General features: G+C 43.6%; 1 protein-coding gene and 1 long non-coding RNA gene across 3 annotated transcripts; one reads left to right on the forward strand and one right to left on the reverse strand.

Annotated features, from left to right (window-relative positions):
• Positions 1 to 795: 795 nt before the first annotated feature.
• On the reverse strand, positions 796 to 10,989 carry LOC119176215 (uncharacterized). Of its 2 annotated transcripts, XM_075877264.1 has the most exons (6): positions 10,877 to 10,989; positions 10,703 to 10,791; positions 10,463 to 10,627; positions 10,266 to 10,379; positions 8,609 to 8,785; positions 796 to 3,328 (listed from the first exon to the last, which is right to left on the reverse strand). In XM_075877264.1, the coding sequence occupies exons 2-5, from the start codon at positions 10,726 to 10,728 to the stop codon at positions 8,650 to 8,652; spliced, it is 441 nt and encodes a 146-aa protein (XP_075733379.1). In that variant the 5' UTR covers positions 10,729 to 10,791; positions 10,877 to 10,989; the 3' UTR covers positions 796 to 3,328; positions 8,609 to 8,649. The 2 variants fall into 2 exon arrangements, with proteins under 2 accessions (XP_075733379.1, XP_037283289.2); XM_037427392.2 differs by having other exon boundaries at positions 10,703 to 10,943.
• Positions 10,990 to 11,065: 76 nt separating this feature from the next.
• LOC119176216 (uncharacterized) lies at positions 11,066 to 18,387 on the forward strand. Its single transcript, XR_012886891.1, has 2 exons — positions 11,066 to 11,435; positions 15,635 to 18,387. It is a non-coding gene; the product is annotated as an uncharacterized LOC119176216 (long non-coding RNA).
• The last annotated feature ends 6,603 nt before the right edge of the window (positions 18,388 to 24,990 follow it).

The following is a 24,990-nucleotide window of genomic DNA, read 5'->3' on the forward strand; positions in this document are numbered from 1 at the left end:
GCTAAGGCCACCTTCGCCGCATTAAACTAGTGTCCCACAGAAAAGTGTCTTGTGATTTGGAAGGGGCTGCTAGCACTAGTCGCGAACGGAGCACATTCTGTTAAATTACTCATGCGTGTAAGCGCCAGGTAATTGTGAGTACTAGCGTAATCGCTTGCGTTTCAAAGAGTTGCTTGTAATCATTTGGAGCAGCGAATGACACTTCTGATGTCCCCCCCCCCCCCCCTCTCCAAAAAAAGAAAACCTCGTGTGCCAGTTTTTCTTTGGCCATCCCCCTACTCCTCGGTTTTAAGAATTTCCTGAATTTCAAGATCGTCAGCTTGGCAGAGCCACATTTAAATTCGCAGAGTCTGTCAAAGGATTTGGCTGGCACAGCAAATGCTAATGTGGACTTCATTGTTTGCTCAGTGGGGTAATTCAGAATACTACTTTTATTCGAATACAAGTGCTCATGTTCACTATGCAAGATTTAAGTGATTTGAATGTTTTGTAAATATATTCCTTTAAACGTAAGCCTTCTTTTTCATAATGCTCCAAAATTGGTCCTTTATACAAACAATTTTCCCATGATCAGCTCCAACATTAGATTCTAGTGCTCCAAAAGTAGAATTTTGCTACTCCATTTGGTGGAGAGTAAGAGGAGGCACTGGCTCAAAGGCTTGACTAATTGAGAGAAACACCTGTTATGTTTTTTTTTGGTAAACCACTTTCACCAAAATTTGAGAAGTGGACCGAGACCCTACAGCACCTCCTTTGGCTATGGGCCTGAACATAGGGTACGCAACGGCCATCACATGCTGGAAAATAGCCATTTATTTATAAAATCACAACACAACAATACAGTCATACATAACACTTGCAGGAACTTGGCAACAAAATGGATCATCCACAAAGTGAGGTTGTACGGTGCTCACATGACGAAATGCGCATACTTCATTTTTAATGGGCTTTAGTTTGTGGCACATGCACGTAATACTGGCTTGTACACTTACATCTGTGCCAAGAACTTGTTTGGGGGCCAGATTCGTAGCAATATGATGTGGTTGTCTCGTATAATATCACAAATTACTTGTTATACAAGTTTGGATGTTGCGTACCACGAGAACAGTACATCATGACAAGAGTTTTTACAGGCATCGGCCAGGAGGGAGGTAGAGCACCCTTCTATCGTACATTCGGGACTAGAGTACCGTGCCAGAAGGACACCATTTTTCCTACATGGATTGAATGATACAATCAATATTAGTTGTATAACTTGGGATGTATGTGACGCACAAATCAAACTAGAGACTTGTCGATAGCGTGAGAAGGACAATGAATAAAGCCAGAAAACCCTCCGGCTGCAGCACTATGTCCTACGTGTATCTAGTCACATGTGATCTCGTATCAGTTGGACGTGTAACAAGTATTCGTTACGCAGCAACCTTTAAAATAGACTGTAGGCATTAGAATGTAGCAACCAGTAGTAGCGTTTCGAGCAGCACGTATTGGGAGGGTCACTCAGGCAAGGCACCTTTGTGAGAGGATACAAATGAAGGGTAGCAAAGGAAAGAGCAAAAGTAGTGATTGCCGCACATCGATAATCAAATGCTATTACAGCACCATTTTGAAAAAAATCTCGTGGCTCTTTGGTTTTTGTACACTTGTGCACAACTTCCCCACCAGAACTGAATTTAAACTTCTGGGTGGTTCAGGGGCTCTTCAAGGGTAAAAAAAAAAAAAGGAAGACAATTCTTTTAAGTGAAAACTAAATGTGCACAAAAAAAAAATCGAGGTCTAAACATTTTACATATGGCACTCATTAAAAGACCCCTGCAACACTTTTTGAGCATGGTCAGAAAATGCTGCCGGTCAGTAGCGGAAGCTCCCGAGAACACTCGAGCCAAACATTATTGCACAGCATGCGGCCTGGAATTCACAATAAGTGCTCAAAGTCCGCTAAGAATTGCTTTCTCTTCTCTCTACAAATCACGCTACCAGCTCAAAAATCGCTCATCACAGCCATTGGTTGATTTGTTAAAATAAACTAAACTCTTATGCATATAACAATCACTGACAAACAACCTTTGTTCTTTTGAAAGAGTATGGTAGTTGTATTCACCTTCATTAGCAAGGGATGAAAACTGGGCAATTATTTTGCCTAAAGTGCATGGAAAACATAGCACGCACAATACTAGAAATGCCCATTTCAGAATGCAACCACTTGGAAAGCTGCCTTGCAAAAAAGATAGCCAACACACGACTTTTCTTTTACCTTTAACATTGTGGTTGTTAAAGTCTTAAGGGCTAATAAAGGGTCAGAAAACTGAAAACAATTATTTTTCATTAAGTGTTCAGAAAGTAACAAAATGCACAACATTAAAAATTGTGTTTAGGATGAAAATATGCAAAATGAGATTCAATAAGATTATCACTGATGCAATCCATTTGTGTTAACATTTGCAGCTTCGACAATGAGAATTGAATGCACATGAAGAACTATCACGCATAAACACTTTCGTTGCGGCTTTAATATTATGTGTAACAAAATTATAAAGAGAATTTAGAGAGAATTATAGAGAGAATGGAGTACAAAAAAATCTCACTCAAAAAACGTTCACATTCAAATAATTTTGGTCTGTATATCTTCGTTCATAAACCAGGACATTGCATGCTGTGCATTTAATGTGAAACAATTTTCTCTTATCAATTAAAACAGTGTTTTACAGTAAAATGAAAAAGACACAAATTGTCATACATGAAACATTCGTAGCTGTGCTTTAGTCGTTCATCATGACCAATCGAAACCTGAATATGTTGGGTGCATTAAGCACAAATTAAGTATACAAAAATGAAAGATGCCAGTTTTAGGACAAAATTAAGAGAAACATGAACAACTGCCATTAATAAAAAAAAATGCACTTTTATAGTACCCCACGACTCTTCAAAGCCCGAACACTTGGCATATTGTTCCTTGTAGCCCCAAAAATTTTGCAAGTACGTTATTACGTTAAACGTAATGTTTTGAAATGGAATTAAACTGACAAAAGGAGAACCGCAATACACAAAACAGTTTTAGCACATTTTTCCACACATCACAATTGTTCCGGACGCGAACAACATTTCACACAATGTGCATTACATTGATAGTGCGCTTTACTAATGCAAGGGACACTAGCCTCGAAATAAAGTTTTAAACATAGTTTAGCGCAAAACACTCATTGCCACAAAAAGAATGTTTTTAACATACACAAATAAAAAAAATAATGGCTGAGTATTCTTTTATTAAATGCATAGAAGATCTTGCTTCCTTCTTGTACTCATCTCAGGTACGCCTTAGCAGAGGAACCTGAAATTATATAATCGTGAAAGTCTCAGGTGACAAAGCTTTCATGCATTCAACATTAACAAAAACTAAAAAGTCAGCTAGAACTGGTATATTCTTTTTCGAGAACTCTATCAACGATGATTTCACAATATAGTCAAAACTCGATATAAGGAATCTGGATATAACGAAATATCAATTGTAACAAAGTAAATGAAAAATAGTCTTGCAAAAGAGATACAAGGAATATAGCTTTATAATGAATTTATGGATATAACAAACTTATTTTCGTGCAAGATGAATGTTACAATGAGATCTCAGTGCAGTAGGTTAAAGGGATAGGGACATGAAGGTTTCCAGTTGTTCCCAGGCATCAAATGAAAAGCAAAGCCCTCAAGAGTTAAGGCAATCTGCTGGTAAGTATGAGCACACCCTTAAATAGTATTTCACGATTTTTAAAAGCTAGTTTATGTTACAACTGAAAACAACTGCGCAGTGCTCATGCGGGTTCATCGTTGTCGTCATCATTACGGTTAGTGCGATAGTGGCACCAGTGCCACCCGGTGGCAGGGCCAGGAGGCCGCACGGAAAACATCAGTGAGTACGTATAGTTCACGTTTGGGCGGCAATCGGGATGGACGTCTCCTGCAGGTTTAATCCTCGGCAGCCATTCAGGTACACTCGGCTGCAGCTTTTTTTTTTTTTTTTGGCAGAACTCGATTGCATACTTGCCAAGTTCAAGGATTTTGAATTCGGGAGATTTCGCAGCGGGGAGGGGGGGGGGGGCGAATTATTTGCTCCTTTTTTTTCCCGGCATCAAAAAAACCTAAGGACAAACAAACAAACAAAAAACATCGCGAAAAACAAGAGGGGGTGCGGGTGGCGGGTCTCAATCACAAGCACAAACATCAGCGTTGCGGTCGGCTTGGAATGGCCGAACACACGAAGGTAGGGTTTTTCCACTAAGGTGAGAGTGTCATAGGGTCAACACAACTAGCAGAATTTATTTCCTTCAAAGCAGCTCGTGTATGTCTTACTGGGACACACGTGAACGGACGGGACGGCACAGCTGGCTGCCCCAAAAACGCGGGTCAAAGCTTTGCTCCCTACTAAATTCTCTTGAACACTAACGCCAAAAACATGTCTCGCCTCTTGGTTATTGGCAGTCTAGGCTGGTGTTTGGCCGCCGTCATTCACCGTATATGTATACTTATCTAGATATATTATCACTTCAGAGAGCGAAAAAAAGCCGCCCGTACTGGGTGCCCAGCTCGTCGCAATGCGCCGACGCGCGACTTTGCCCTGCGGATGGGGGGGGGGGGGGGGGGGGTTGATGCTTGCGCGCGCGCCCTTATCTTTCGGTGGGGAGATTAGTGTGCCTTCGGCTTTCACTGGAACGATTGCGTTAGTTGCCGGGGCCCACAAAGGTATCTTCGGTCTATGCACAAGCCCCGTTTGCAAAAAGAGCGCGCCTTTCATACACAGCTAGGTATAACTGCGACACTTGTTTGTACTTATCTGTACCTGTAATTACGTATCGAGCATCGCTTTTTTTTGTTTAAACAGCGCGTTACGTGTCGAGCGGTAAACATTGTTAGTTCGCTTTCGTCTTGTGTGTATTGTTTTCGTGCGTCATTTGTGCGCGAGCAGCTTGTCGTTCTCAGTGTGGCATTACAAGTTGTTGCTGTCGTATTTATTGCTTCGCCCTTGCGGGGAGAAAACGTAACTTTTTTTTTGCGTATTTACTGCCTTTAGTCTACCGCTGCCTGCCATCGGAGCTCGTAGATCGCTATCGCGCCGCCGCAACCGCGATGTTGTGCGCGGCGGTTGCGGCAAATGGTGGTGCCTTTTTCAATCCCCGTGCGCTTGACTGCGCACACGCCGAGTCCTTGTCGAGGCCGCGCAGATGGCACGCGAACAGGTGCCTTGTATTAGCAAGCCCTCCGTGTCTCTGTCCGAGAAGGAACTAAGGTTCCTCGAAGTGTAACTTAGAAGTGTGGCAGCTTGGGCTAGCTGGTATGGCATGACGATAGTCACAGGGCGAGAACAAAACGACGACACAGAGACATTAAGGACACGAGCGCTAACTTCCAACTGAGTTTATTGCGCAGAGCACGAAAATATATATAGAGGAGACAGTAACCATGTGATAAAAACCACATGACACAAAGAGCAGAACATGAGTAAGAGAAAAACAAAGACAAAAAACAAAAGCACAGAAAAACGGCAAAGAAAAACTAAGAAGAAAGCGAAACAGAAAGGTAAAGATAATAATAACTACCTCTACGCGCACCGAATTTCCTTCTCGGGCAGAGCCAGGGAGGGCTTGCTAATACAAGGCACCTCTTCGCGTGCCATCTGCGCGGCCTCGACAATGACCCGGGTGCGCTCATCTATGTGCTTGTACAGCGTCGCTGTGTCCTTGAAAAGGGGCACTCAGTGCAGTGCTGAGCAAGAAAACCATCTTTCCCATTTCTAACATTGTTAGCGTGTTCTCTCAGTGGATCGTTCAGACACCTTCCGGTCGTTCCGACATAACAAGCACCGCACGAAAGGGGGGTCCTATAGACAACTTCCCGGGAGCATGCCGCGTACCTGTTTCTAGGTTGAACTCTGCAATCCGTTGATGACTGCGTTTTCAGTCGGTTTGTAGATTTGGTGAGGCTGATTAATTTGAACGGTGCCGAGAACAGGACACGGACTCCAACACGTTTTCCGATTTTCTTGAGCCTGTGTGATATTTGGTGTTTGTATGGAATCACGGCTATCCTTTCACCTTCTGTATTCGTGTTGCTCGGATTCTGTCGCTGCCTCTGCTCTGCCTTATTAGTCCGCAGGATAGTCTCAGCAACGGAAGCGATAAACGCCTCGGGGAAACCCGAAGCCTTAAGCCGGGAAACTTTAGCTTTGAAGCTCGCAGAGATATTGTGGGCGCACGACCTATTTAAGGCATTCTCAAGACGGATTCGTGCTATGCCTCGCCTAACTAACTTGCTGTGAGCAGAATAAAAGGGAAGAAAAGGTTTCCGCGCACGTTGTTCATAACACCAGATGTGCTGTGAACTAAAAACTAGTCTTAAATCCAAAAAGCGTAACTTGTCATTCTCGGGCATTTCATGTGTCAACACAAGAGCCTTTAGACAATCTTCGAACACACCTAGCGTTTGAGTCGCAAACTACGTACAAAGTCACTACAAAGATTGATATCCCTCGTAGCTTCACTTCTGCTTTTTACTTGCCGTCCTCTAACTGATGAGGCTGCAAAACATTAACCTTGTCGGCAACCAACAGGCTCGTACATGAGTTATGCCTACGCCGGTGACTCGGCGACCGCCGTTGACCGCGGCGAGTTCGTTATCCACGTTGTCCTGAGCCATAGCCGGGCTCAATCCGAAGTGTGGCAGCTTGGGCTAGTCGATATCGCATGACGATAGTTATAGCACGAGAACAAAACGACGACTCAGAAATGCCCGAGAATGACAAATTACGCTTTTTGGATTTGACTGTTTTTTAGCTCACAGCACATCTGGTGTTATGAACAACGTGCGCGGAAACCTTTTCTTCCCTTTTATTCTGCTCACAGCAAGTTAGTTAGGCGAGGCATAGCACGAATCCGTCTTGAGAATGCCTTAAATAGGTCGTGCGCCCACAATATCTCTGCGAGCTTCAAAGCTAAAGTTTCCCGGCTTAAGGCTTCGGGTTTCCCCGAGGCGTTTATCGCTTCTGTTGCTGAGACTATCCTGCGGACTAATAAGGCAGAGCAGAGGCAGCGACAGAATCCGAGCAACACGAATACAGAAGGTGAAAGGATAGCCGTGATTCCATACAAACACCAAATATCACACAGGCTCAAGAAAATCGGAAAACGTGTTGGAGTCCGTGTCCTGTTCTCGGCACCGTTCAAATTAATCAGCCTCACCAAATCTACAAACCCCCTGAAAACGCAGTCATCAACGGATTGCAGAGTTCAACCTAGAAACAGGTACGCGGCATGCTCCCGGGAAGTTGTCTATAGGATCCCCCTTTCATGCGGTGCTTGTTATGTCGGAACGACCGGAAGGTGTCTGAACGATCGACTGAGAAAACACGCTAACAATGTTAGAAATGGGAAAGATGGTTTTCTTGCTCAGCACTGCACTGAGTGCCCCTTTTCAAGGACACAGCGACGCTGTACAAGCACAAAAATGAGCGCACCCGCGTCATTGTCGAGGCCGCGCAGATGGCACGCGAACAGGTGTCTTGCATTAGCAAGCCCTCCGTGTCTCTGTCTGAGAAGGAACTAAGGTTTCTCGAAGGTTTCGGTGCAAGTAGTTATATTATCTTTACTGTTCTGTTTCGTTTCCTTATAGACCTTTCTTTGCCTTTTTCTGTGCTTTTGTTTTTCTCTTACTCATGTTTTGCTCTTTGTGCCACATGATTTTTTGTCACATGGTTACTATCTCCTCTATATATTTTCTCGCTCTACGCAATAAACTCAGTTGGAAGTTAGCGCTCGTGTCCTTCTTGTCTCTGTGTCGTCAATTTGTTCTCGTGCTATAACTATCCTCATTCTGAAGTTCACAGCGAACGAACTATCGCCACACCCGCTTCACAAATTACTGTAGCACGGAACCTCTTTACTGCCGCAGGCAGTCAGCAGCACCATGACAAAATAGCGCATGTCCGTGCGCGTCACGATGGTGAAGCAAACGCCGGAAACGCCATTAGGCCAATCGGATGCCTAGTTTTGTCACATCCCCCAAGCAACCAATAGAATTGCACGCTAGTGCTTTTGTTGAAAAACTAATGAGCAAGGAGAGCCAGCGGTGGCGGGAAATTGAAGATGAAGAACGACCCTTCCAAACGTGACCAAGATTAACACGATAGCTCGTGTGCAACGGCAACAGTTCGGCGCGGAAAAAGCACAATTTTAGCGTCAATTTGCGCTCACATTCATCTCACAGGGATGTTATAAATTGATTTTGCGCCAAAAATAATGACGCGAGAAGCTAGAAACTTCTCAGATAGGTGCAAAAATAGGTACAGATTCCGAAAATGTCAGCTTCAAACAGTCAATTTTTTTGCGATTTCTGGCTTTCTAAGACCCGTGTCCTTCCTTAATAAATATGTATTGTGTTAAGAAAAAAGAAAATATTTACAATCAGCACACAAATATTCATAATCTCACAATATTCAATCAAATTGATAAAGAAATTTCAAAAACGAATTTTAGATACAGTGTGCACCTTAAAAAACCTTGTCCACAAATGTGGACGCTTGTAGTGGATAGGTTATACTTGCAAACTTTCTTCAGAAACTGCTTACCAATGAAGAATTTTTTAAGTAGGGCAAGCATGGCGCCCCGTTCAGTTGTCGACCGGGGCAGAGCTCTTGCATCTCCTTTGCTTGCTCTGGCGGGTGGTGACACCCCGACTAGTGCTGGCACTTTCGGGTAAACCACAGCGCCGTGATGATGACCGTGTCACCACCCCCTGGCAGGATCTGCAACAACCATTGTAACAAGCGTGCTTTTGGTCTGGCCACACTTTAATAAATCAACTTAAGTTTAGCCAGAAGGGCCAGAGTATGGGCTAGTTGGTTGCATATGGTTGACACTTGCGACACGTTATTTCAACACAACGAAGAACACAACAAGCGTGTAGTGTTCTACCTGTGCTTTTCATGTCTTTTTTTCGTGTTAAAACAGCGTGTCACAAGTGTCAACTAATTTGTTTAGTCAGTTGGTAGGGATTCACTGTGAAAGAGGGCAAGCATGCAGACAGACACAGGAGAAGATAATAAATTCTGTGGTTTTATGTCCTAAAAACGTATCATGATTATGAGGGACATCGCAGTGATGAGCTTGGAGAATTTCCACCACCTGGGGTTGTTTATAGCACATGTAGATCTACATACGTGGGCAGAGCATTTCGTTGAAATTCAGCTTACGCTTCAGAGATGCGGAAAGGCCCGGCTATAACAAACCCACGTGATAGACACTGTTCTTTACACAGGACCTACCGACTAATGTAAAATAACTTGCCCACAACAAGCTGAACACACAATGCCCCAATAAAAAAAGTTACCTTCTGGTGTTTCACACACCAGAACCACAATATTGTTAGAAGGCACACCAGAGTGGGCTATTGCGCATTCTTCGACGTCCAACTACAGTCGGGAGAAATATGAAAGGGAACAGAGAACTCACATTTCAGGAACGATTACTTGCAGTGTACATACAAATGTGCAGTATTGGTATTCGAAAAGTGTCTTTCCCTTTGAAGTTTTATGCTTTCCCACTACATGGACTCCATCAGGAAATTTCAAAGTTCCCATTTAGAATGCCCATGACAGAACACAACTGTTTTTGTGTTTCGAGTCTACTGAAGTGCAGATCCTGAAGTCTGGAATCCAACCGGTGGTACCCTTTGTGCTCGGCGATGCAACGCATTAGTCACTGAACAACTCCTGCAGTGGTATAAGAGGGCTACTCTCGCTCCTGGAGCATTAAATAGCACCAATTAAAGTTAAGCAGAGCGTGTTATATGTTAACACAGCTCAAAACGAAGTTCAATAAGATGATTGACAACAACCAGAAAAGCACCTAAGTTCAGTTCAAGTGCTCCGGTTCACTGTCGACAGTAGTACATCGAGCAAGCGCGGATTCTGGTTAGAATGAAACTGCAAATCGCATTCTCACACACACAATGAAAACGTGAACGGAAAATCGTGAGCACGCAGAAACACTACGAATTCCCCACGTTTCGCGTTATGCCTGCTTTGCGCATCGGAATTTTATCTTCCCCGCTGCCTACCGCGCAGTGGAAAGAGTCGCGTCTAAAAACTCTGCAAGCACGGGACGTCTTATGAATGAAAAGAGAAGGCACAACACGCATCTACATATGAGCAATGGGCAAGGCAACTGTAGCGTGCAAAAGTAACACGCCAACTAACAAGCTGTCGCAGCTAAAGTACGACTTACTTTTCGTGTTCCTCCTGGTCCCAAATCCACATTTCTTCGCCGCACCGTTTCCGAGGGCATTGCACGACGCCAACAAGCTTCATCATCCGTTTAGTCGTTTCTCGAATCTCCGGGCTGCATGAAAACGAAACTCGGTTAACGCAGTTTGTCGGACTATAATAGCTATTAGCGTATCCAAAGTCACCGCACTCAATTACCATGAGTCTGGGAATGCTTTCTCTGCTAGGCACAAAGGACAACAATGAAAAGCAGCCTTCAAACATCCGCTGACGGGTTCGTATAAACATGACGCGCACACAAAGTGCTGGCATCGGCCGAAAACCATGCTCTGACGCGGTTCCAGGCAGACCGGGCAGCTGAATCTGAAAGTGCACAAGACATCAGGCATAGCGTGCGCAACCAAACACGACGCCAAGAGCGGTGCTTATTCAACTCACGTCAAGTCGATATCAGCGTGATCCATGGCCAAAGTTTACAACGACTGTGAGAGTGGTGTCAGTCTCAGGTAGACTTCGGAGGTCACACACTGTAAAGATTAACAACAACACGAATTGATATCTTTTAACGAAACGACTGCTCACGTCCAAAGCGCCACGTCGGAACACACGAACCAATGCACGAGCAACGCGGGCACGCGGGCGTCGATGCACGAAAAATCCAACGGTTGCCGCGGGCGTGTTTGATTGGCCGACTTTTTGTCACATGCCCCATGCTACAAGCTACAGCTAGAGTGTACCTACAGCCATACCCAAACTGCTTTTTTGATTGGCCAGTATAAGATTACAAAAAGCCGAGCCAAGTTAGAAAAAAAATCGAAGCCAACTTTCAGGCCAATCTTGTTCTGTGGCCAATCCATGCTGGAGCGCATGTTGTGATGTAGGCTCCAGACGCTTTGATTGCTTTGATTGCTTGTGCGCGTTTTAGGTGACTATAGCACCAGCTTGTGGTTGCTGTACCGCATACTTCAGTTAATAGTACGTCGAAGACAGAATGGAGAACTTGAGGAGTTATCGGTTACTGTGATCGCGTGTAACTTAGCCGACTGGCAACGTTATGGCCACTGAGATCAACGTTTGTTCCGAACCACGGAGTTCCGAACCATGGAGCATCCATGGAGGAAGGAAACAATTTTCCCAACCAACTAGTGAAACTGTGACAACTACTGAACTGGTAGGTGTTCTGTGGTGACACTTTACCTTATGACGCTCCTTTGTTGCTAATGTCGTACGTGCATAAGCTCGTTCGTGTTGAAACTACGGAGGGGGATGTTCTCGCTGGTTACGTTAAGACAGTCGACCAAATCTCCGAAAGGTAAGTGTGAAAGCAGTTTACTTGCGATAGTTAGGTAAGCACGTGCGCCATTTCCCATTGAATTAGTGAAGGTAGGCGTTGGTGCTATTAGATGAGTCATTTTAGAAGCTCCGAAGACAACACATTAGGTGCCTTCTGAAGCCCTTCACTACGGCGTCTCTCATAATATGGTGGTTTTGGGACATTAAGCCACACATATCAATCTATATTAAATGCCGCTAACTGCTCCAAAGCAATTCTGCTGCTCCGAAAACTGCTCCCAATTTAGTCTCAGCCGTCTCGCTCGCCCATGTCTAACAAACTCCTACAAGGCATCAGTAACCTACTCGTCACAGTGGTTAAGAGAAGAAGCCACTAAATAAAGTACATTTGGGGCATTTAAATCTAATCTAAGGAGTCGAAAGACGGCACCTAAATTAATTTTACGGTAGGTGGAGTATCGTTTGCAGAAATTTACACAATACTTTTGTTGTCTCACGTACTCTACTCGCCAAAAAATTTCTCAACTTGGCCAACGTTATTCTGTCAACGCAGCCGAACATGGAAACGTCCGGGTGTTTAAGCGTGTCCGGTAAACGTACGTAAGGCATGCGCAGATCACACCTGGTGAAGCGGTATCCGCAAACAGTTTTGCCCATAGCGGTGGGCCGGCCAGACTAAAATCCTCTATTAGGTTTGAAGCGAGGGCGTATACCGATACCAACAATGGAAATAAAGCGCTACATAAACGAAGGTTTGCCTGGGTAGGCTGTTGTGGAACGCGCCCAAGTGCCGCTGTCCGCGGTCTACCGCGGTTTGGCAGTCGCGCCTCAACTTATCGCAAAATATGAACAGCTGAGCTCAGAATTCGCATTAGTCGGTGTCGAAATTGTCGGCCACTTTTTTTTTTCCGGTTGGGGCGGGGGTAATATAATAAATACTACAATTCATAATATACTACTACTAATATATGGATTGCCACTATGCGTGAAATCAGATTTTTTTGTTGGGATTGTGTCATTCACAAGCATAACCGCTGCGTTAACGTCTCGCATTACGCTCTGGAGAGTATTTAGATTCTAACCTCATGTGCACTGCACCTGTTTTTTTTTTTAATCCTATAAGTTGATAACTTGGTTGGAAGCTTGTGCTGTACAGTACCGATCCGGAAGGTTATATTCAAAAGGACATCACTTCTTGTGTTTGCTAGTAAACAATACTTCACAATTAATTATCATCAGCTTGACTACGCTCACTGCAGGGCAAAGGCCTCTCCCATGATCCGCCAATCAACCCGGTCTTGTGCTCTCCGTCCGTGTTATACCGACGAAATTTTTAATCTCATTGCCCCACCTAAATTTCCGTCTCTCCTTCGTGCGTTTGTCTTCTATGGGAATCTAGCGGTTATCCTGTCTACTGGCTACGTGCCCGGCCAATGTCCATTTATTCTTCTTGATTTCAACTATGATATCCTTTAACCACGGTTTGTTCCCTGACCCACTCTACTCTCTTCTCGTCTTTTAAGGTTACACCTATCATTTTTCTTTCCATTGCTCACTGTGTCGTCCTCAGTTTAAGCTGAACCCTCTTTGTAAGCCTTTGGGTTTCTGCTCCGTACGTAAGTAATGGCAAGACGCAGCTGTTATATATATCTTCCTCTTGAGGGTTAGTGGTAGATTAACACTCATTATTTGAGAATGCTTGCAGATTGTGATCCACCCCACCTTTACTCTTCTAATCATTTCACTCTCATGGTTCGGCTCCACTGTCACTTCATGTCCTAAGTAGACATATTTCTTTACAACTTCCAACGTCTCTCCACTATCGAAAAGTAATGTTTTCTGCCGAGACTGTTGCACATTACTTTAGTTTTGTGCATATTCTATTTAGACCTACTTTTCTGCTTTCCGTGTCCAGATAAGTAACCATGAGCTGTAATTCGTCCCCTGAGTTACTCGTCAAGGCAATGTCATCAGCGAATCACAGGTTACTAAGATACTCTCCATTAACTCTTATCCCTAACTCTTCCCAGTCTAGGACCATGAAAACCTCCTGTAAACACGTGGTGAATAACATTAGAGAGATCGTGCCTCCCTGCCTTACACCCTTCTTAATTGGGATTCTGTCGCTTTCTTTATAAAGGACTATGGTGGCTCCAGACCTGCTGTAGATTTCTTCCACTATGATTATATAGGCTTCGTCGAATTCCTGATTTTGCAGTGCCTGCATGACTGCTGATATCTCGACTGAGTCAAACGCCTTCTCATAATCTATGAAGGCTATGTATAGGGGTTGGTTGTATTCCGCGCATTTTTCTATTACATTATTGATAGTATGAATATGGTCTATTGAGGAGTAGCCTAAACAAAATACTGTTTGGTCCCTTGGTTGATTGAACTCTGATGTCGTCTCAATTCTATTTTTATAAATAGTTTGTAGAGAACAGACAGTAAGCTAATCGGCCTGTAATTTTTCAAGTCCTTGATATCTTTTTTATGGATTAAGAAGATGTTGGTGTTCTTGCAAGATTGTAATACCACAATCACTTTGTATACAAGGTGACAGACACTTTGTATATAAGCTGACAAGCTTTTCTAACTCAATTCCTCCACCATCTTTTAGGAGGTTCGTTGTTACTTTATCCTTAAACCGGCTTTGCCTCTTTGCATTTTTTCTCGTGCTTTCCTTACTTCCCCTGTCGTTGCTGGTTGGATATCAAATTCCTCTGTTCTATTATTGTTTCTTGCAATATCATCCTTGTTCTTGGCTGTTGTACAGCTCTCTGCAGAACTCCTTCGCCACATCGACTATCTTATCCATACTAGTTATGACATTGCCTTCCTTGTTCCTTAATGCATACATCCGATTTTTGCTTGTATACACGTTTTCCTTCACAGCTTTTAGGCTTCCGCCTCTTTTTACAGCCTGATCAATTCTCTCCATGTTGGCTACGTTACACCTGTTGATTAACTTCGAAAGCTCCACTATCTCTATTTTGTCGGTTGCATTCGAGGCTTTCATGGTTTGTTGTCTCTTAATAAAATTTTTCGTCTCCTGAGATCGTTTGCCAGTGTCCTGTCTAGTGGCTGTACATCCGACTTTCATAGCACACTCTTTGATGATAGTGGTAAGATTAGCATTCATTTTGTCAACGCTAATGTCGTTACCTCATTCAGTGCCTCGAGTCTATTCTTAAGCGAAACTCTGAATGCCTGTACTTCCCCTCTCACTGCTAGTTCATTACTTGGCTTTCTGCGTATTAGTCTTTGTCGTTGCTTTTTAAAATCTAGGTGAATACGAGCTCTTAACATTCTATAGTCACTGCATTGGATCTCGCCAACTACTTCTACATCTTGTACAATGCCCGAGTGTGCACACAGAATGAAGTTTATTTCATTCTTAGTTTCACCATTAGGACTTCGCCACGTCCACTTACGGTTAGCTTGTTTTTTGAAGAAGGTATTGAAGATCCGTACATTATTACGTTGTGTGAAATCTACTAATAACTCCTTTCTGGCATTTATAGAGCCGATGCCATATTCCCCCACTGCATGGCCTCCGGCTTTTTTTTTGCCTACTTTGGTATTAAAGTCGCCAATCAGAGTAGTATACTGTGTCTTTATAAATGGCTGACTCTACGATTTCATAGAAGCGTTCAACCAAATGATTATCATGGCTCGATTTATGCATGTTAGGCCTGTACCGCCTTAATCTTTTACCACCTTCATCTTTTACTTTTTGTGAAACTTAAATATGATATTTGCCACCTTCTCACTGATGCCATAGTATTCCTCTATGTTGCCAGCGATATTCTTGTGTGTAAAAAAACCTCGCCCCTAATTATTTTCGGTAAACTAATTCACGGTAGCATTAGACCTGTTCGTTCTTCAGCACTGTGAAAGCCTCACTTGCCCTCCTAGCTTCGCTGAGCTCTATTAGATCCCATTTTACACCCTCTAATTCCTTGAATAGCACAGTTAGATTAGCCTCACTAGATAGCGTTGAAGGTAGCAAAGTTCAGATTCTAATAGCAGCCTGTCCGGACCCAGAGATTCTTAGCACCCTCCACTGCGTTGCAGGTCTCACCGCCGCCTTGGACAATTTCTTCGCAGCCACTGGGTACTGAGGGCCAAGGGTCAATTGCTGTATTCACGGAAGGTTGCGGCCAGGTACTGCACCAGGGTGGCCAATCCTGCTCTGGTGAAGGAGTCCATTACCGGCAGCTGGTCGCCAGTGATGCCGCACTGCAGACCTCTTGTTATTGTTTTCTTTTTTTAACGATACTTTATCACGCATTTTAAGTAAGTATGCGATTGGGAATGGTTCGGTATCTGCATTCGAGCTGAATTTTGTCATTCCATGCTAGGTTGCTGCGCTACCTCTAAGAAGAGGGTTCTGCTGCACTTTCTTAGCATTGTAGAATACCACCTTACTGCCTATCAGCTCTGAACTTCACATGATTCGTAGTTCATCTGGTTTTTTTCTCAACTGTTTGAAAGTCCCTATTTCCATTATTAAAAAAAAACAGCAAAGTTTCGAACTTCTAACCTTGTGAGCTTAGCCCAGCTGAGTGCCCTGGATAAACCCTCCTTCTCATGCGTTTATTATCTCCTAACTTCTTCCTGTCTCGCTGAATTTTGACATTATTGGCTTAAAAATGTCCACAGTGTCGGAGTTTTGCTGTTGCATTCCCACTCTGACGTTTCCTGACAACTGATGAGCAGCTTGTCTGATTGCCTACTTCTATGTGATTGTTATGTTGAGAGTATGTTTTACGGGCAGTTGATGTGCATGAAAATAAATGCAAAAAGTTTCCAAGTGCTGACAGGTGCTGCCTTTAAGGCTGTATCCTATTTTGTTGGTGGTTTGGAGTAGTAATTAAAACTCTGGTAAATAGATATAGAAGTAGACAGTGGCCCTCAGTCGGGAGGCAGATATACGTACTAGTAATTACATCTATGGTTAGCCTAATAACATTGGATGAAAAGATAAGGAACAAATTATTTCTAGTTCTAGAAAGCGGCGAAAGGCATGAAACTTCGTACGAAAGTAATGACATGTTTGCATCACTGACCACAAAGTGTCAGCTTGAATTTCTAGACTTCGACGACAAAGGGGAGGGTGATCCACCATTCTGTGGTAGTTATAGCTTTTAACCATTTTTCAATTGCTGTTTTTTTTTGCCTGAATTTTCAAGTCTCTGTTTCACCTTTATTGTGCTTTACAGTGAGCCATTAGCGTGATATTGGTGAGCACTAGGAGGAGGAAAAAACTGGGTTAGGTCAGCCACTTCTCAGTACGATGTTCGGAAGTTTGACTATCTCTCCAAATCGAACTATAAAAATGCACTATATAGGTTTCTGCGTAAAAATGAATTGATTCCGCTGCCTGTAAATGCAGATTCTTTTGTTTTGTCTCTCTAATAAATAAAAGACTCATTGGAAGTATAATTGACTGGGGGTCAGATCATCATTTTTATTCACAATTATCACCTCCTACAATGAATGCAATAAGTGATGAGGAATTCACTGAAATTTCTGGGGCTGAATTATCGAAGGTGTTATCTAGCCTTCCATCAGCCGCTCCGGGCCTGGACGGAGTCACCATGGCTATGCTGAAAGTGCTAAATAAGGAATGCCAAGAATATTTATTAGATGTGTATAATTACTTATTATGAATGGCGTGGCTCTCATCAGAGTAAAAGATTCGGAAGGTGATACCTTTACTTAAAAATCCGGGTAAGGGATATGTTTTGGGCAGCATTGGGCCTATCGTGCTAACTCCGAAATTTGTAAAATTGATAGAAAAATATTTGCATCCTTATTTTAATTAATGAACATGCAACACTAAATTCATACCAAATTGGCTTCACAGCAGGATGCTCTATATGTCAGGCTCATATAGACCTTGAAGACTCGCATTCAGTTGGCTAGGTGTGAAAGGAAATATGCTGCGTTAGTCCCACTGGACAGTGTAGAGCACGTAGTTCTAAATAATCGGCTCCAAAACCGTAACTTTCCGAGATATATTCAGGCATGGATTGTGAAATTCTTACGAGATAGAACGTTCTTCTGTTTCCAAAGCGGGATATCTCATCTGCTACACGTATTCGCACACAAGAGGCATCCCTCAAGGGGCAGTCCTTTCACCAGTGTTATTCAATATCTTAATGAGCTCTATTCCACGACATACGGACTTACAGACATATGTGTATGCTGATGACATTGCATTTTTTTGCATCAGAAGATGATATCAACAAACTATACACCATATTACAGGCATATTTAACAGCCATAGAAAGTTGGCTACATGATATGCATTTGTACTTAAATGTCAGCAAATGCTCTTTGCTAACAGTCCCTTTAAAATACCCTATTTACATGTCACTCTATCATCATCTGACAAATAAAGGGGTGCAACAGCTGTGCCAATTTGATACAATTCCCCTTCATTGCGCCGAGCTGTGCCAAAACCACGAAATTCGCTGAAATTGCGTCACGCTGTGCCAAAATGCCCGACCATGCAGCCTCAAACTTATCTCACATGCGTTAAATTTAGCGCGAAATGGAGGCCACATTGGCCACCTGCACTTTGCGTCATCAATCAAACCAAGCAACAGACCCGAACCATAAAGCACGGAGCAAGTTATATATACTTGTTAGGTGACGACACTCGCGAATCGCGGTCGACCAGATAAAGTATAAAATGAAGTAACAACTCTACGCACCTTGTTCTATAGGCAATCCAATTTGTTGCAGCAAGTTGCTGCAAGTGTTATGTATGACTGTATCGTTGCGTTGTGATTTTATAAATAAATGGCTATTTTCCAGCATGTGATGGCCGTTGCGTACCCTATGTTCAGGTCCATAGCCAAAGGAGGTGCTGTAGGGTCTCGGTCCACTTTTCACATTTTGGTGAAAGTGGTCTTTTACAAAAAAAAAAAAAAACATAACAGGTGTTTCTCTCAATTAGTCAAGTCTTTGAGCCAGTGCCTCCTCTTACTCTCCACCAAATGGAGTAGCAAAATGTTACTTTTGGAGCACTAGAATCTAATGTTGGAGCTGATCATGGGAAAATTGTTTGTATAAAGGACCACTTTTGGAGCATTATGAAAAGGAAGGCTTACATTCAAAGGAATATATTTACAAAACATTCAAATCACTTAAACCTTGCATAGTGAACATGAGCACTTGTATTCGAATAAAAGTAGTATTCTGAATTACCCCACTGAGCAAACAATGAAGTCCACATTAGCATTTGCTGTGCCAGCCGAATCCTTTGACAGACTCTGCGAATTTAAATGTGGCTCTGCCAAGCTGGCGAGCTTGCAATTCAGAATATTCATAAAACCGAGGCGTAGGGATGGCGAAAAAAAAACTGGCTCTCAAGGTTTTCTTTTTTTTTTTTTTTTGGAGGGGGTGGGCAGCAGAAGTGTCATTCGCTGCTCCAAATGCTTACAAGCAACTCTTTTAGACGCAAGCGATCACTTGAGTACTCACAGTAACGTGGCGCTTACAGGCATGCATAAATTAACAAAATGTGCTGCTTTCGTTACTAGTGCTAACAGCCCCTTCCAAATCACAAGACACTTTTCTGCGGGACATAAGTGTAATGCGGCGAAGGTGGCTTAAGCAGAATTCTGTTAAATGGAACAAGGCCGAAAAATCCTTAACCGCTGCGCATACCCCCTTCCACTTTTTTTTCCTTGACGGGAGAGTTAGTTATAGCGCGAGACCAAAACGACGACACAGAGACAAGAAGAACACGAAAGACGCGTGTCCTTCTTGATTCCTAATTTTGATTCTTTGCACTTGGATGACATTCTGCATGGTCTTTTAATCCATCAAAAAGTTCAGCCTTTGTGAGTTTCAGGAGGTCACTGTCGGATATCACACCGCTGACTGTGTTCAAGGAACGGTGGGCTGTTATAGATATAGGAGCAGTGCTAAAATAAAAGATGCCGAAGATTTTAGGTTGTCATATATGGCCTTGTGCTTAAAGGGGTACTGACACAAAAACTTTGGCTTCGCGTTTTTCTGCTGCAATGTTTTGCTGGGGGCCTGTTAGTCATGACATGGCATGTCGTTTGCTGCAGCACGCGACAGATAATTACAGGCCCCTCATTATCTATCAGTTTCAGTTTTGGTACAGTGGTTAGAATAGGGAAGTGTGATGAACGCGCCGGCTAGCGCGTAACGCGTTGGCAGGAAACCGCTAGGTGGTGGTGGCACACATTTGCATGTGTGCTACTGCCACCACCAGCCCAAGAATTGGTGGCATAAGGAAGTTAAGAGAGCCATAGCAAAACGTCAGGAAGCCTCTAGGGAACACAAACATGCTAAGCAGCGGGGTGAACCGACAGATGATGTTGAAAGAAAATGGGACATCCTTCTAAGCTCTAGAAGGGAAGCATCCCTCCAAAACAATGAAAAGATTAGAAAAAAGGGTGCTCAGTGGCTGGCAGAAGTACATAAAAAGGACAGAAAGGCAACTCTGAAATTTTGGAACCATCTAAACTCCCTAAGAAATGAAACAAGCCTACAGCAAAGGTTTATAACTACAGCTCAAGGTGCTAGGCTAGAAGGAGACGAAGCTATGGAATATATAAGAACAAGGGTGACAGAAAAATTTCTACAAAGACGTGTCTTATGCACCACAATAGACAAGGATGAATCAAGTGGCACAATGGCTCCATTTTCACAACGACAGTGGTAAAGGGCTGAGAAGAGGGTTCCTAGTAGTACATCAACAGGCCCAGATGGCATTCCAATTATGCTGATGAAGACATTGGGTCCGAAGTCTAAACAGACTTTGAGAGAGGCAGTGAGCAGAACAATAATCGATGCTGAAGTCCCCGATGGATGGAAACTTAGCAGGATGAGCATGATCTATAAAGGAAAAGGGGACAAAGCTGACATAAACAATTACCGTCCTATAATAGTGACATCAGTGGTCTACAGGCTGGCGATGCAGCTTATAAAAGAAAGACTGCAGGCATGAATAGAGGATGAGGGGGTGCTGGGGAATGCAGAATGGGTTTCGGAAATACAGGAGGTTGGAAGACAATCAGTTCTCACTAACGCAGTGCATCGAAAGAGCAGAAAAGGAACTCAGGCCCCTGTGGCTAGCATTTTTGGATATCAAGGGAGCGTACGATAGCGTGGTTCAAGAGGACTTGTGGGGAATACTGGACACACTAGGTGTGGAAGATGGAGTCACTAATCTTTTAGAGGAAATCTATAAAAGTAACAAGGTAGTTATAAAGTGGGAAAAACGGGTATCCAAGCTCACAGAGGTGAAACGGGGGCTTAGGCAGGGGTGTCCTCTGTCAGCCTTGTTATTCATGACGTACCTACATGGATTGGAGGCCAAATTAGAGGGAAGTGGACTTGGCTTCAACCTCTCTTTCGTGAAACAAGGAAAACTCATTGATCAGGCACTACAAGCATTAATGTACGCAGATGATATAGTGCTAATGGCCGACAACAAGGAATATTTGCCAGAGATTGGTGGACATCTGCGGTAATTAGGGAGATAGGTTAGATTTCAAATTCAGTAAGGAAAAATCAGCAGTCATGATTTTTAATGATAATGAAGGCTGTGAGCTTAGGATACAGGCAGTCACGCTAGAGATAACAGATAAATACAAATATCTGGGCGTATGGATAAGCAATGGGACCGAGTACCTAAGGGAACACAAAAGATACGTGACGACTAAAGGTAACAGAAATGCAGCAGTGATGAAAAATAGGGCACTGTGGAATTACAATAGGTAGGATGTTGTGAGAGAAATATGGAAAGGGGTCATGGTTTCTGGGCTGGCGTTCGGCAAGGCGGTCTTGTGTATGAGATCGGAAGTTCAAGCAAGATTAGAAATTAAGCAACGTGGAATAGGTAGGCTTGCTCTAGGAGCTCACGGGAATACACCAAAACAGGGAGTTCATGGTGATATGTGATGGACATCATTTGAGGGCAGGGAAGCTAGCAGCAAGACAAAAATTTGAGACGTGATTGAGAGAAATGGGGGAGAAGCGTTTGGCTAGGAAAATTTTTAGCTACTTGTACATGAAGAATGTCGATACAAAATGGAGGAAGCGAACCAGGAAATGGGCTGGTAAACAGAAAACAGCAGGTGGCTAAACCAAAAAGAACTCTCGGTTAAAAAGAAAGTGAAGCAAACGGAGACTGACAAGTGGAGAATTGGCATGATTAAGAAATCTGTACTAGAGATCTATAGAACTTTTAAGCAGGAAATTGCCAAGGAAAGGATCTATGATAATACTCTGGGGAGTTCTCTATTGTTTGAGGCCAGGACAGGAGTAGTGCGAACCAAGACATATCGGGCCAAATACGAAGGGGTAGACGCGGTATGCAGTGCATGTAGAGAGGTGGAGGAAACTGCCGAACACTTGATGATGTTCTGTAAAGGGCTTCACCCTATAGTTCAGAATGATGGCGCAGAGTTCTTCAAAGCTCTGGGGTTTAGGGACAGAGAGGGCAAAATAGACTATAAGCGGGTAGAATTAACTAGAAGGTTATCTTACTGGTAGCTAAAGTCAAGGCACGAGTGAAAATTGAACCTTTCACTGCAAAGTACCAGTCTTCGACTTCACTATTTAAAGGGAAAAAAAAAGATAAATCTAGTGGTTAGTTCACTAAGTGTTACGGCTAAGTGGTGGAGCTGCCGCCCGATCTAAAGGGTACAGCCACATCCATCTATCCATGCAACGTCACCGTAGCTAGCATGCGCTGCAAAGAGATGGGAGTCAATCACGCGAGTGGGCAATGTGATACATTTAAAATATATTTTGTTGCTCGTGCATGTTTTCAAATGGCGACCGAGAAAATATGTTAATTAGCTTCTGGAATCACTGGATGCCTACGCGGGTGCGCGACTGAAGTGAAATATCGACAGGGAACCGAAAGTGAGCGCATCAAGGCACTGAAGCCTTTTATCGGTGTGAAGTGGTAGAAGAGTGGAACGATGAACTGAGTTGTGAGCCATTGCTTGCAACACCTTCAACGGCGAATCATCATTTGCTCAAGGACTAATCTATATATAAAGCCCCATCATTCGTAATGTCAAAGTCAGAGATGAGAATCACGAGCGTTATCTGGATGAAAGCCTTTTTTTTTTTCTGCACAATAGTCGTACAACGCATATCTAAGTAGTGACTCACTATCTATTTACAACAATGCGTTCTCAATGATTGGTCGCGCGTCTTTTTTTATCCCCCCCCCCCCCCCCAAAAAGTTTTATAATCCACAAGCACCTCACAGAACATTGTTTCCCTTGGGCTGAGAGCCTAGGTGACGCGCCTGAGGTTCAGGTGCTTCAAGAAGATGCTCGCTTCTTGTGGAGTGCAAATGGGTGAGCAGAAAAAAAAAAATTGTTCACTTGATTGGTGAGGCTCAGACCATGTTGTGCGCAGCCCAATGTGACATCTTTTTTTTTTTTTTTTCAATCAGGAAACAAGCTCTTTCAAGCTGTCACCTTGACGCTCGTTGTAGCTAAGCCACCTTGAAAAAGGGGTTACAAGGGCGCCTACAAATGCGAAGAGCTTCTCCGAAAGGCCTACTCATAGGCGTCCGCATGAGGGAAACAAAAGAAGCGGGCCCCCCCCCCCCCCCCCCTCCCCAACTCGCCTGGAAGGGGGGCGCTAAATCTGCTCTATACATTGACTAGGCGGCGGGGCACTCTTTTAGTCATCTAAAAGGGGGGGGCGCAAAATCTGCCTCATACACTGAATTAATAGAGAGAGGGCGCCCTGTAATAAACGTCCAAACCCCCCCTCCCCCTGAACGGCAAGCACTCCTGTGGGCCTACCCCTTTGAATGCAGACAATTTCGCCGTTCAGAGTGAGCTTGAAGTGCCAGGAGATGTACCTCTCGTCGAAGTGCAGCTCTGACACACCCAAATTTTCTTGAAGCAGCTTGTCAGCGCGCGGGATCGCTCTCCACCACTGCGCAGAGCTTCGTCCTTTAGAACACCGAACAACCTTACTTGTAGCCTGTAGTGCACCCCGGGACGAAGCAATGACATTGTTTTCGCGCCATGAGAGTACATACATAAGCATTGGTGTGAGAGTGCCACCGCAATAAAAAAAATCGAAGACGAATGCGCCCGACGAAACTGCCAGAAACGTGCAAAAACGATGGATGGATGGATTGATATCGCTGTACCCTTTAGATCCGGTGGCGGCTAACGCCACCAAGCCGTAATACTTAGTGAACCAAAAACTAGATTTATCTTTTTTTTCCCTTTAAATAGTGAGGTAGAGGACTCGTACTTTGCAGTGAAGGGTTTAATTTTTACTCGTGCCTAAGGTAGTGGCTAAGGTAGTCATCTGCTGACCCGGAGGTGGCGCGATCGAATCCCGGCTGCGGCGGTTGCATTTTTCGATGGAGGTGGAAATGTTGTAGGCTCGTGTGCGCAGATTTGGGTGCACGTTAAGGAGCCCCAGGTGGACGAAATTTCCGGAACCCTTCACTACGGCGTCTCTCATAATCATATGGTGGTTTTAGGACGTTAAACCCCACATATCAATCAATCATTAGGTACTTGGTCCCATTCCTTATCCATACGCCCAGGTATTTGTATTTATCTGTTATCTCTAGTGTGACCTCCTGTATCCTAAGCTCACTACCTTCATTATCATTAAAAATCATGACTGCTGATTTTTCCTTACTGAATCTGAAATCTAATCTATCTCCATCATTACCGCAGATGTCCATCAATCTCTGCAAATTTTCCTTGTTGTCGGCCATTAACACTATATCATCTGCGTACATCCATGCTGGTAGTGCCTGTTGAATGAGTTTTCCTTGTTTGACAAAAGAGAGGTTGAATCGAAGTCCACTTCCCTCTAATTTGGCCTCTAATCTTGTAGGTACATTATGAATAACAGCTATTTGGGCTAGTTGGTTGGAATTCATGGTAGTAAGGGCTGCAGCGCGAGCACGAAAGTGCAAGAAAAAACGTGAAATGAAAGGCGAGGCAAGGAAAGCAAAGAGGACAACACGAGCGCTGACTACCAACTAAATTTTATTTTTCGCAGCAAACATGAAAATATATACAACAGGCAACCGTTTAACAGCAAACGTGAGCAACGTGACATATTCTGGGGAATTAAGGGTCTGATAAAAAGAAAGTTCAATGACAAAATGGCTAACCCTTATCTAAAAACGCGAACTCTTTGTCATGCAAGGCCACTGAAGGTTGGCTCACGTATCCGTCACCATGTTTTCTAATATAATAGGCCTCAGCTATTTCACGGGTTAATTTGTCCATGTGGCATACCAGCACACTCACGCCCAGAAATATGTCACGTTGCTCACGTTTGCTGTTAAACGGTTGCCTGTTGTATATATTTTCATGTGTGCTGCGAAAAATAAAATTCAGTTGGTAGTCAGCGCTCGTGTTGTCCTCTTTGCT

Source organism: Rhipicephalus microplus, chromosome X (genome assembly GCF_043290135.1).
Source record: "Rhipicephalus microplus isolate Deutch F79 chromosome X, USDA_Rmic, whole genome shotgun sequence".
NCBI classification, from domain to species: domain Eukaryota; kingdom Metazoa; phylum Arthropoda; class Arachnida; order Ixodida; family Ixodidae; genus Rhipicephalus; species Rhipicephalus microplus.

Bases quoted from the DNA above. Each gene is read 5' to 3' on its own strand.
- LOC119176215 (XM_075877264.1), bottom strand. From the start codon at position 10,728: ATGGATCACGCTGATATCGACTTGAC. The intron at 10,628-10,702 runs GTGAGTTGAATA...GTGCACTTTCAG, and splicing joins CACGCTGATATCGACTTGAC to ATTCAGCTGCCCGGTCTGCC. The intron at 10,380-10,462 runs GTAATTGAGTGC...GTTTTCATGCAG, and splicing joins AAAGCATTCCCAGACTCATG to CCCGGAGATTCGAGAAACGA.